The 13,698-nt window shown below is 38.4% G+C and overlaps 1 protein-coding gene across 6 annotated transcripts in view; it reads left to right on the plus strand.

Annotated features, from left to right (window-relative positions):
• BRAF (B-Raf proto-oncogene, serine/threonine kinase) overlaps nucleotides 1-13,698 on the plus strand; it is a 140,792-nt gene that overhangs the window by 104,098 nt on the left and 22,996 nt on the right. For 5 of the 6 annotated variants that reach the window (XR_006282702.1, XM_043518744.1, XM_038387430.2 and 2 more), the window contains 7 exons: nucleotides 2,960-2,996; nucleotides 7,371-7,507; nucleotides 8,255-8,372; nucleotides 8,718-8,802; nucleotides 9,213-9,389; nucleotides 11,171-11,217; nucleotides 12,153-12,271. Coding sequence is in view for 5 of the 6 variants with exons in the window: in XM_043518744.1 (XP_043374679.1) it covers nucleotides 2,960-2,996; nucleotides 7,371-7,507; nucleotides 8,255-8,372; nucleotides 8,718-8,802; nucleotides 9,213-9,389; nucleotides 11,171-11,217; nucleotides 12,153-12,271 (720 nt within the window). In the remaining variant the exon portion in view is untranslated. Of the gene's footprint in view, nucleotides 1-2,959; nucleotides 2,997-4,418; nucleotides 4,539-7,370; nucleotides 7,508-8,254; nucleotides 8,373-8,717; nucleotides 8,803-9,212; nucleotides 9,390-11,170; nucleotides 11,218-12,152; nucleotides 12,272-13,698 lie in introns of all 6 variants that reach the window. The other variant, XM_038387407.2, reaches the window with a different exon arrangement.

Below are 13,698 nucleotides of genomic sequence, written 5' to 3' on the forward strand. Positions count from 1 at the left end.
TTATATCTCCGCTTCTCCACACAAGCACACTCCCACAAACAGTTAGTGTTAAGATAAATTCCTGAACTTGTTATTGCTAGCAACACCCCACAGTGATGATTCTGAAAAGCCAGTAACAACTCTTGCAAGACATCCCAAATACTGGAAATTTTGTTTTAAATGTTTGATTTCTTGTATCACTTACAATGGGAATAATGTTTCTGGCATTGGTGGATGTGGTTCTTGCAATAAACTGAATTTGAAATTACCAGATGCTGCTTTGAATCTCAGAAACGGTTTATCGCCGCACATATATCATCCTTAACATTCTCCTTGAACCTCCAATAATTTTCTACAATATGATTGTCTTGAATTTTTTTTGTCTGTATCCTTTGACATTTTGGAGGCTGAATTTTAACATTTATGAAAATGAAGGACAAATACATTGTTTCGAACTAGGCATAATGCTGTCCAACACTATGCAAACTACTACTAACAACAATATCTTCCCAGTTTTTCTAACACATACCTGTATCCTAGAGAGACAAGGTGAGTAAGGTAATATCTTTTATTGGATCAACTTCTGTTGATGAGAGAGACAAGCTTTCGAGCTTACACAGAGCTCTTCTTCAGGTCTGGGAAATGCACTCAGGAGTGTCACAGCTAGATACAAGGTGGAACAGATTGTTTAGCATAAGTAGTTAAATACATTTTCAAGGGACCAGTTGGGGAAGTGGCCTGTTAACACCTCTCCAGTCATAGGGGGCAAAGGAGGGGGTGAAAGATGGGGAAGGGGAGGGAGGGAAAAGGGTGAGAGATATAATGCATTATAGATTGTTGTAAGAAGCCATAAATCCAATGTCTCTATTCAGTCCATGATTTTTTAATTTCTAGTAAAGTCATGAATTTAAGCTCCCAGGCTCGTCTTTTGAAGGTGTGCAGGTTTCCTTTGAGGATGAGGACTGAGAGGTCAGATATAAAATGATCTTTTTGTGAAAAGTTCACCCACAGGTGATACGGTATTTTTGTCTTTTAGCATTTTTCTGTGTGAGTTCATTCAAGAATATAGCGATTGTCTTATTTCACCTATGTAGTTGATATTGGGGCATTTAGTGCATAGGATGAGGTACACTTCATGTTGTGATAGGCATATGTAGGATCTTGAAAGGTGTGTTGTGGAGAGTGTTGATCATGGAGAGATATGTCTACTGGTTTTGTATATGTTCTGGCAGGGTCTGGTGCTGCTTTGAGTTGGTGTATCCTGGGGAGCTTGCTTCTGATGATGAGCTTGGAGAGATTGGGGCTGTGTTGAAGGCCATAAGACTGGGTTCAGGAAAGATTTCTTTCAGGATGTGGTCTCCATAGAGTATGAGTTTTAACTGTTTAATGATATCCCATATGGGTTCCAATGTTGGGTGATAGATGACAACTGGGGATGTACAGTTGAAGGGGGTTTTATTTCTATAGTGAAGCAGGTTCTCTCGGGGTATATGAGTGACCCGTTCCATGACGTGATCTACTTCTCTGGTGGACTGTCCTTGTTTGATGAAGGAAATTTTAAGTGTGTTAAGGTGTATATCCTGGAATTTCTCCTCTAAACATGTTTTGTGGTATCTGAGTGCCTGGCTGTAGACAACAGATTTCTTGGTGTGTTTGCGGTGGTTACTGGATCTGTGAAAGTAGGTATGGTGATCTGTGGGTTTATGTATATAGTTGTCTGTAGGGTTCCATTGTTGAAGCTGATCGTGGTGTCCAGGAAGTTGATGTTAGTGTGGGAGTGTTCTAGAGAAGGTTTAATGGGTGTGTGGTAGTTATTGAAGTTGTGGAGGAAATCTGTAAGGGAGTTTATGTTGTCTGTCCAGAGGATGAAAATATCATCAGTGTATCCCAGGTATATCATCATTGGTTTCATGGTGCATTTGTCCAGAAATCCTTCCTCAAGGTGGCCCATGAAGAAGTTGGCATATTGGAGAGTCATCCCAGTATCCATGATTGTTCCCATGGTTTGGACAAAGTGTTGTTGAATGTAAAATTGTTATGGGTGAGGATAAAATGGCTGAGTTTGGTGATGTGATTGGGGTTCTAAAGCCTGAATCCTGGCTTTTAGTACCCTTACCTGTCTGTTAGCCTGCCCTCTGAAAAATCACTGAATTAGCAGTTGAGTGGTTTTGATTTAGCAGCAAAGATACCAAAACATAAAGATGAACAAACTCCTTGAACCTGTTATCTAAGTAAGAGCAAAAGGTTAGTACATTAACCTACTGGGTCACCAGGCCACCAGATTCAAACACTTAAGGCTCATTGATGAAAAGTGATGCATGAAGGGAATTTGCATAACTTTTCTCTGTTCAAAAATTGCTGCTTACTACTACTTGTAAAATTGCTCAGTTATTGTTATGATCCCTGGATATTTTGTAGCAAATGCAATCAGTGCATACTACATTGCAACCTAAAAGAACCTGATAAAATTAATTAACATCTTCGAAAAGAACTTGAGTGCATTTGGTGTAGAAATCAGGTACCTTGTTACAGGAAAAGATTAAGCAAAGTTTTGTGAATCGGTATTGTCCACTTAAGAAATTGGTGTCCCAGCTTCTAATGTGACATTCAAGAACATTTTGTGTCTCAAACAACATAACTGGAAAGATGATTCCTGATTTGGTTCAATTTTCCCCCTTTCATGTTGACTAATTGCAGGCCTAAATCAATACCTACAAGTATGCATCTATTTTAACTAGATTACATTAGATTACACTATTTGAAATTAAGATATTTCTTAAAGTTTCATACATTATTCTATATATTTTGTATGCTACTGTAATTATTAGATTGTAAACTCTTCAGGGCAGAGGCTGGCTTTTACTCTTTGGACAATTCTTAGTGTGATGGAGCTTCAATCCTGATGGGGGCTTTTAGGCAATACAATGATACAAATAATAATATATGAACCAGATATATACACTTGTGCTTTTGTTTGTAGGACTTGATTAGAGACCAGGGGTTACGAGGAGAGGGAGGTAAGTAGTTTTAGAACTATCTTCTCTTACTAAATGTAATTACATGATTGCCTTAGCCCATCCCCTTTGTAGTACTTCATTCCTCCAAACACAGACACAGAGAAATGTGAAGAGAGCAATGAAATTTATTTACATTTGTTTGTCCATGATGTTTAGCATCTGTCTGATAAGGGTTTCAGTCATTCACCAGTCATTCTAGGAGTGGGGGAGAGGGAAGGAGGAAAGGCTGTGAAATGGTAGCCAGTGTTTTAATTTTAATTCTAGAGAAGGGGAATCCCCTCTGTTCCTGTTGGAGCCTTGAGGATTCCCCCCAACATATACTTAAATCTCTAGTCCCATTCTCAAAGCCCTTTATGCCAGCCACTACTCTTCCACCTAAAGAGTCATCAGGGATTTCCTTTGAAGTCTGTCAACATGTTTTGTGAACCTGGCCGTATAAACTGCTGTGTCTCGTAAATGGCATGAGATACTTGAGCTCCTTCTTCCCCTCTCCCCAGCTGAAGCTGCTGCTTTGCTATACTGCATGCCTTTGTTAACCTGGGAAACAAATAATTATGACTATTAAAGCCTGATCTCTTGTGTGCCTTTCAACAGCACTATTGTAGACAGCCTTAACTCTTAGCTAAGGCAAAATTAGTGAAAAAAGACACAATTATCATTTTTCTTCATGTGTCACACTCACTACTGTGAAGTCTGTTTTCCCCAGGAAAAACCCTAAACACTGGCTGTCAAGGTCTTGTGAAAACATGTCCTTTGCTGTACTTAGTCACTTGAGATGACATAGCTGACTCGTAATAAAGAGGAGATGTATGTCACCACTCACCCAGCTCCAAATAATGAACAGGCCTGATATTTCTTATTAACTATGACTTGCTTCACCCCTCAGCAAAGTCTTGAGTTAGCCTGATCTCTCTAGCTCAGTGGCTAGGAATCTTACACCTTAAGCTACAGCTGACTTTGATTTTGCCATCTGTATCTGTTAACTAGTAAGGTGGTAGCTGGCTACTGCTTTGTGTTTTCAGGAGCTATGATTCCTTATACTGGTTATAGTACTACCCCCCTTTTTTTCCTCCTTAAATCCTTGAACCTACTATAAAGAAGTTGCCCATTTTAGCTATCTTGTATGTCTTGGTAGCTTTGGCTTTCAACAAGTTTTGCCCATTATGTCCAGCATTTAAATGTCATACTATCATGTCGGTTTTAACTTTGGTCATAAGCTGTCTGCTTGGCATCTGAGAACAATTGGCTATTCCCATTATTGAAAGCATGTTTTTAATAATTGGAGATGTTTTTTTCCTTCAAAATCCAAAAGTAATCTATGAATAGGAGTCAAAGCCTCCTAGTTATTTCCCGTGACTTCTTTCATTTCTTCTGTGTGTCTGTCTTCCTGTCTCTGCCTGCCCGTCTCTTTCTCTCTAACAGCCCCTTTGAACCAGCTGATGCGCTGTCTTCGGAAATACCAATCCCGGACTCCCAGTCCCCTCCTACATTCTGTCCCCAGTGAAATAGTGTTTGATTTTGAGCCTGGCCCAGTGTTCAGAGGTAGTTGGGCTCTTCTTTCTTGTTTTCACCCCAAACAAAATAAGTAACACCACAGATGCTGTTTGTGCCTCACCCTCACACCGTGTGTATGTAAGTGTGTGAGTTTACCAAAACACCTCAATTTTTTGCTTGGCCTGGCTGGAATGCTTTGAATGTGCTTTTCACACATACTCACTTCAACCTTTATACATATGCAACTACTGTATGTTAAATCTGACTTAAAGGTTCTAAAGCAAGGAATTTCAGAGTTAAGGTTTCCATACTGTCCCTAATATAGCTTGTTTATTGCAGGGATCTCAGATTTCAGTGGAATGAGGCCAAGGACATAGTGACATCCTTAACTTTGAATTTTCTTGACTGTCAATTTAACGTTCTAAGAGTTTTCTATATTTTAACATTTTCTGTTTTTTTTAAAGTACTGTGCAAATTGCAAACATTTCCCTTGATATTTTGTTAGGTCTTAGGCTTTTGGAGATCACGTAAGTGTCAACTTGCTATGATTCATATGTTTTCAGAGAGTAGCATTGACATCAAGTTGGGGATCTAGATAAGTTGGATCAGATCAGACACTAGTGCAGTTATTGCAGTTCTCCACATAGTCCCATTAAAGTCAATTCTTGTTTGTGTACTAAAATTACTAAACAAGACCATCATTTTGACTTCTTATCAGGCCTAAGGATCTCTCAGGCATGAGGCTGTCAATAGATTTGTTGTTGTATTGTACAAGTCCCAGAGTACTCAGTGAGATTTCATATACTAAAGATACCAAGTATTAAACAATAGCCTACAATATTAATGTGTGTGTGTATATAAATAGATAGTAATGGATAGTCCAATGCATTCCATATATGTTTTTCAACTACTACTATCCTGGCTGTTTCAAATATTTTTGTTTCATAATACTAAGAGCAATTCCCTTTATGGACTAAACTCTTGGAACATTGTTCCAATGATCTTTTAGAAGAGAGGCATTTGCAATTCGGTTTTCGTCTAACAGACGTGACGAAACAAATCAGAATTAATTAAACATAGTGCATAAAATATATCCTCAGATTGCAGGCTGATGGCTTGGTGTACAAGTTTCAGTCCAAGAGAAGCTGAAGTAGTCAAACTATAATTACTGGAAAAACAAGGCTTCTAGATTACTTACAAATGGATTAACTAAAGCAGTTCTAACTTTGTGCTGTAATCATATTCTCATAGAAGGATGAGTATTGTGTTGCTGTCTCTGAATCTTGTGTTTAAAGTTGAGTACAAGAACCTACCTCTAAGGAGGAAACCATTCTCTTTGAACTTTGACATTACAGCTAAAATCTATAATCTAATAAGGTAGGAAAATTGCATCTGTACTTTAAATGTCAGATAGTTGCATTGAAATATTTGTAATTCAGAAAAATGGGAAAATTAACACACAAAGCCTAGCTACTACAATATTAGTATAAAAAGGAGGAAGTATTAAAGTATTAGAATTAGAAAAAAAACCCCACCCTTGCAAAATCAGTGGTTTCCAACTATTGGTACATGTCTGCTTAGGTAAGACACCTGGCACATTTATCAGTACTGGTACTTCACACCCTTGTGATAATTCTAGCTACTCCTTCCCAACCTTTATGATGAGTTTTCATGATGGCCTGTGTATCCCTTTTGTCTGCCTCCTCTTTTCAACGCTGGGTTTTGGAGCAATGAAATCTAACCTATTGAAAGGGCAGTTGCAGCCAACGTCTCAGTCTGTAAAGTAGGAACCACTGAGCTAGTTCAGCAGTTATGAATTGGAATTTTAATACTGCTTCAGTAGAAGTGTCCTTTCTAACAAGAATGGAGCTGCTGCATGAATCAGAGGAAGGAAAAATAAGTGGCTTGTATCAATTCCTCAAGTACCACTGTAATAGAAAACATCTGTGAAATACTGGAGGTTTTGCATGGTGACATGTAATGATTAGCAGAGCAGCACAAACTTAACTAATAAGTGGCCCTGTTTTATGTCCCTTGTGTTGGGAGTGTCAGTTTAACCTTGCTACTAATAATTATAGGATATTTTAGAAATTAGTATCTAATTTGAAGTGTTCTGTATAAACAGGCATTGAAGCTCTGAAATGCAATCATGTTATTAGTGACATTTTTCTGTGTAGCTTTGTTTATATACACTGCACGCTAGGCAGATGGACTGCTCTTTTTGTATTTAATGGAATAAAACTCAAGTAGCTAACTAAAGTACTTGTTCTGTTGAATCCCCAATGCATTCTAGTATGCTACTTTGAAATAAGTACCCGCTGCTAGCAGCTAGCTTTGAAACAGCCAAATGTTTTTGAGATTGCACTTGAGGACTCAACTGGAAAACATCCCCATCTTTTATAGTCAATCCATTTTAATCCCAATTTGTTGCATCCCTACAATTGTCAGGGCCCTAAAAAGTTGGCAACAGCAAGTCTGGGAAGATGACTCTGTTAACTAAAGTATTACATTTTTATTATCAAAGAAACTGGATATATCAAAAATAATGTGTAGTGGTGCTTTTGTGGTTCAAAGAGACTGTCCTTTTAATAAATCAGTAATAAGACATTGAAGACTCTTTGGCATACAAGGATGTTTGCAGTAGATTAAATTTTGGTCTTTCCTGCTTTCTGAGTAAGACTTCAATACTAATCAGATATTAATACAGTATTCCTAAGTGCACATTTCCGTACTCTTAACATTTACATTTGTGTTTGGAGATACTGCATCTTAAACACAATTCCTGCACTTAATATTTTTTACAATAGATTAATATATAAACTATCTTTATAAAAAAAAGTTTACATAAAAATTCTTCCATTTATCTAATCTCCAATTTAGGTTCAACCACCGGTTTGTCTGCCACCCCACCTGCCTCTTTGCCTGGGTCCCTTACCAGTGTGAAAGCTTTACAGAAGTCCCCTGGACCACAACGAGAGAGGAAGTCATCCTCATCCTCAGAAGACAGGAATAGAATGGTAAGGAGCAGATCAACTATGTTTTACTGCTTTTGTATTAGGCATCCTTATTCCTTCATCAAAGCCATCTAGAATTATTCTGGAGAAACTGATATTTTCTATCATATACGTTAAGCCAATAAATAAGATAACAGGACAACATTAGGCTACTTGGACTGATGTATGAATTAGTTGTAAATCACTGAGTATATACAGGTTTTCTAGGTGGCATCCAAAAGATTCTATATGCTTCATAGTGTGGTGCTGATCTCCCTGAGAGAAAAACTTCTAAAATGTTCTTACATCTCACAAATTTTAGCTTCCTGATTCTAGATTTAGCCTAATCCCCTGAAAATTATTGGGTTTTAAAATTCACAATTTAACCATTATTTGTCTTTCAAATTCCAACCTAGTCATGAATTTTTTTGGTTTATTAATAATATCTTAATTTTATTAGTAACAACTTCCAAAAATCTGACTCAGTGATGAATGCCTCCATGATAGGAAATTATTTAGTGCACCTCTGTGCCAGAGTACAGAGGTACAGTATGTGCTCATCTTGAAAAAAATCAAAACCACTTAAGAGTAAAGATTAAATTGTAAATAAAATATTGCTAAGTATTTACTCTGGAAATCAAATGAAAATAAATTTTGCATGATGATAAATGACCTATTAAGGCTTCAGGTTTAGAAAGATACCCAAGTAGCCTTTAGCTGTGAAGAAACCTGTTTTAATGAAGATTACTACAATTGCATTTCTTTTCAAAGAAAACCCTTGGTCGACGGGACTCAAGTGATGATTGGGAGATACCAGATGGGCAGATTACAGTCGGACAAAGGATAGGATCTGGATCATTTGGAACAGTCTACAAGGGAAAGTGGCATGGTATGTAATCATTGTGGCAAAGTACTGTTACCAAGCTTCATAGAGGACGTTGTCTGGGTGTTCTTTATTTAATTTTTCATTTAAACAAAGCAGTAGATCAAATGTGTGATATTGGAACTTCAACAAGTTAAGAAACAGATCTCTTGCTAATTTTAGTGAGTAAAGTAATTATCAAACTAAAGATTAATCCTAATTACTCATGAGCCTGAAGTGTCCATCTCTTATTGAATAAAGATTTACAAAAGTATGTGTATGTGTGTTACGATCTATGTTGCATTTCCTCATTGAGTCATCTGTTTATACTGTATACGTCTTAATTTTGTTTATTAAATGGCTATTTTTAAGGTGACGTGGCAGTGAAAATGTTGAATGTTACAGCACCCACGCCTCAGCAATTACAGGCCTTCAAAAATGAAGTAGGAGTGCTCAGGTAAGAATGTGTAAATTATCTTTTTGATGACATTAGATAATCAATATGCATTTACATAGCTTCAGGAGTTATAACTCTTGTGTATTCTATTCAGAATACTTATTTGCATTATCATAATATTCAGAAGCAGAAATAACTAGAATTTTTCAGAAATATTTTGGACCTATTCCTAGTTTTTCCTTTCTTAAGATAAATTTGAACAGTGAGCAATTCTTGAACTGTCATTAGAAGTGTTTATATCCTTCCATATAGTGAAAGAAGTTTAGAATACTGCACACACCCAGGCTGTGATATTTCCTTGATGAAACCTGCATTTGTATATTAGTACATCTAAAGGCAGCCACATCATCTGGATTGTGAAATTTCTATTAGTGCTTTAATTGATTTCCAGTAAAAATTTTCTTCTACAGGAAAACACGACATGTGAATATCCTACTTTTCATGGGTTATTCAACGAAACCACAGTTGGCTATTGTTACACAGTGGTGTGAGGGCTCCAGTTTGTATCACCATTTGCATATCATTGAGACCAAATTTGAGATGATCAAACTCATTGATATTGCACGGCAGACCGCACAAGGCATGGAGTAAGTATTGCATCCCTTGTTTGCAAATTAACTTTGAGATAATATTGAATTCTTCTTTTTCATTTGCTCTGCACTTTAAGTGTAAAATTAAGTTAATATCTGTGTACCATGGCCAGAGTCCTATCCTGATGTTTCACATCATTTTATGACAGTACTGAGTTATTGCTGCTGAGGAAAAGAGTAAAATAGGCCTTCTAATGTACTATTGTTAGAAGCATGGAGATATGTTACTCAACAAGAATATTGTTCCAAGAAGTAGTATTTCAGCAGGAAATAAAGGTACTTAACAACAACAATGAAAGGTAGTCAGATAAACTTTAGTATGTCTAACTTTAGTCTAGTCAGTCTATTTATCAAAGCCCCTGTAGTTCTCGTATTAAGAAGAGTGAAACAGTAAATGAGCAGAAATCTGAAAATCTGTATCTAGAGTATTTGATTAAAAACCAAATCCTGCAAACCCTTTAGCTATTGCCAACACTTTATTATAGTGGATGATCAATTCTAATATAAAACATAGTGTTTCAGGACTGAAGGAAGAATATTTATCAAAAAGATGGGATGCCAAGGTTTAATTGTGAGCTCTGAGATATAGTGTGAGGTTTAAAGCAAAGGAGCAAGTCAGCAGTCATCATGATCTTTAACCTGAGGCTTATTAACACTGAGATTTTACCTAAAAATCCTAAAATAGCAGTAAAACAATAACTTTGGGGCTGTAATCTGTTGATTACTTTGAGAATTCATATGTGTGCTGTTTGTAGTTTAGAATACAATCATATTTCATGCATTCAGTGAAAAACTTGGGTTGAATTATGTACAACAGTCATAAATATGGGATTTTGCAATCTCTACTTGCCTTCTAGTAATTTATACAATTTTACACATTATAGGATCCCCATCCGAAGGCATCTAGCACCTTACAGTAAAAAATAAAATAGAAATAAAACAAAACAATCACTCCAAATGCGCAGTGAGACAGAACTCTGCAATATACCAGAGAAGGCAGATTACCTCATTAGCATTCAGGATCAATTTCTTTATAGTTAACTTAAACATGTCAATCTCCAATTCTGATACAGATATTTGAGTTTCTAATTTAAATAATATAATTCAGTATTTGAATAATACAGCTATTCGTATCAACCTTAAAGAGCTCAGGACCTGATCTTGCAAGGACTGTGTGAGTAATCCTAACTCACATGGGTAGTTCCACTGAAGTCAATAGGACTATTTTTGTAAGTAAGTGTTTATTGGACCCATATTCTGTACTTCAATAAATTAAAATACTAGTAACGTCAGGATTCACCCTCTGACTGAAAATATATCAAAGTGACTAAAGTTAATAGGACCAGTAGATAAGATGCTATGCTGAACACAGTGGTATTTTCAGTCAAGACTTGGTGTCTGGGGGCCACCATAAAGAAGGCTGAAAGCTGGAGCCGTTCAACACAGAAAGTCATTTCAAAAGCTTTGGTTGAAATTCCCCGATGCTGGCTTCGAATGTTGAGTTAAACATTCCAAAAACAAAGTTTCTGCAACACAGCTGGTTATGTTGTTCTTCAGCAATGCCAGATTTGACACTGGAAATCTAATTCTTTCTGCAAAACTGCTCCTGGTTTGATAGGATTATCAAGGGTAACTGAAGATTTACTACTTTGACTCGATGCATATTTAATATGTAAACTGTTTGTTGCTTCACTAGAATAGAGAGTGTACATTGAGCTATTGATGAATGAAACATCCCTTAGCCCACCCATCCCAAAACATTCTTTGTTTCTTTTCAGTTACTTGCACGCCAAGTCAATCATCCACAGAGACCTCAAGAGTAATAGTATCCTTTCCTAAAGATGTGACCTTGGAACGTGACACCAAGCCTCTTTCTTCTGCCAGAAATGAACTTCCCAAAGTAAAAAGCAGCTCACAAGTGACTCTTTTCAGAAATGTTAGAGGAGATTTGACATTTGGGTGAGAATGGGGTAATAGTACCAAGAGCAAAATAAGATATACTAATTGCACCTTATAATATGTTCACAAAGGGAAAACAAGTTTTCTTGAAGTATCAGCATTTACTTCAGATAACCATTCATCTTATGAACATGGAAGGATCCTGACAACTCACTCACAGACTTCCCCTATATCTGCAGTTTCCAGCAGCCCTTTAAGAATTTGACATTGTAATGTGATCATCTGGTCAATAGTCTGCTTAGTACTAGTCTAACCATTATAGCTATCTTTAGAGCAGGGGTTCCCAAACTTAGTTTGTGGCTTGTTCAGGTTAAGCCCCTGGCGGGCTGCGAGATGCTTTGTTTACCTGAGAGTCCACAGGTACGCCCAGTTGCAACTCCCAGTGGCCCCAGTTCGCCATTCCCAGCCAATGGGAGTGTGGGAAGTAGTACAGGCCGGTCCACTGCTTCCCGCAGCTCCCACTGGCCGGGAATGGCAAACCATGGCCACTGGGAGCTGCGAGCAGGCATACCTGCAGACGCTCAGGTAAACAAAGAGTGTTGCGGCCCGCCAGGGGCTTACCCTGAACAAGCCGCGAACCAAGTTTGGGAACCCTTGCTTTAGAGGATAGGACTTCACAGGTGCTGGCTATTTGGAATCTAGGCCTATGCAAGAACTGATAACTTGAAAATTATACTGTGTATGGATGGAATGCTACAAACTGGTACACCTGACACTGCCGGTAGAGGGTCATTTAATGTGTTCGTGCTTGATAGGAAACTGTAGGGTCAGTGCTTCTTTTCCTTTACATGTCCTCCATAGATATATTTCTTCATGAAGACCTTACTGTAAAAATAGGTGATTTTGGTCTAGCCACAGTGAAATCACGATGGAGTGGGTCCCATCAGTTTGAACAATTGTCTGGGTCCATTCTATGGATGGTAAGTAAAGGGGAATGGTGTATTCCTTTCAAATTATTTGGCTGTAGATGGCCTTCGAAGTGTCAGCTCCTGTTCTTTCAAAAGGTTTCCATTTTGACCAAAGGTCTCTAAACACCACCCCTCAAGGTGCAGACATATAGAATCTGACTTAAGAAGACATGGTCAAGATCAACTAAATTAATACTTGTAACTCTTCTTTATATACATTTTTAAAAAATCAGCAAAATCTGAAATGTTCTCATGTTTGTTTAAAAATAATTTGCTTTTAAGTTTGATATATTCAAGTGTAGCTGTTGTGAAGAAACTGTCATAAAGATTATCCAGATAGATTACCTCTTCAGAAGAAACTTATTTAAGGACTTTTGTTTAGCTCAGGTTCACCCTCCCCCCCACACACCCCTTAAAACTTTGATGGTGGTCCAGGTTGTTTTAGCACTGTTGTAATGCCAGTTTCAAAATTGCTTCTCAGTCTGTAAAATGTCAGTTTGCCTGTCATAGTACAGTAATGAACTTACCCAGTTTGATAGCCAATAGATTTAGAAATTCATGTTCAGATCCACCACATTAATGCTGTAGGCCCAGCAGTTCTGGACAGAGCCATCCCTTGGGTATGACGAATCAGGGCAACTGCTCCGAGCCCCACGCTTCAGGGTGGGTGTCGTGCAGAGCAGGGGAAGGCACCAGGCCGGCCCGGGGGGGGAGGTAAGGGTGCCTAGGGTGCCAGGCCAGCTCAGGGGTTGGGGTTACAGGTTTAGGGGACAAGGGGGGCCTGGTGCTGGCAGCAGGGGTCGGGCCTGCACTCACTGGTGGGAAGCGTGTATTGTATTTCTTTTTCTTGCTTGCCCACTGCCGCACTGGCCGCTGGCCTCTTAGCGCCGCCAGAACACGACAACGCCAGGCTGACTCCATCCATTGCCCTTCTGCCCTGGACCCCTCCCTTTTCTGGGAGTCCCTAGCACAGGTGCCACCCTGTGACTCTCCATCTTCTCTCACCTCCCAGCACTGGTGTCTCCTCCCCACACGAGATTTCACTTGTATAAAAAATGTTAAGGGGGGGACATTCAGGCTGTCCCGAGCCCCGCAGCCCCTTAGGGACGACCCTGGTTCTGGAACATCTGTTTCCAGCAGTGGACCTGAACAAATCCCATTACATATTTCCAAAGTTACAAGATTTTAACAAATACCTCTGGGACAGTAACTAACTGAGAGAAATTGGGTTATCAGCACTGAGGAGAGAGAGAGAGAGCATGCATGGAAGCCTGTGTGTTTTCCTGTTGAGTAGTCAGAGCCTAAAACTGAAAGACTGCCTTTGCATGGCACCTCACTTGGTGTTGTTTCACTGTTGTTTGTTCTTTTTTAAAGCAAAAGTTTCATATTTGGTGTGTGAGATGGCAGTCTGACATGGTAAAATGCAGAATAATTATCTT

This window comes from Dermochelys coriacea, chromosome 1 (assembly GCF_009764565.3).
Source record: "Dermochelys coriacea isolate rDerCor1 chromosome 1, rDerCor1.pri.v4, whole genome shotgun sequence".
Taxonomy (NCBI): domain Eukaryota; kingdom Metazoa; phylum Chordata; order Testudines; family Dermochelyidae; genus Dermochelys; species Dermochelys coriacea.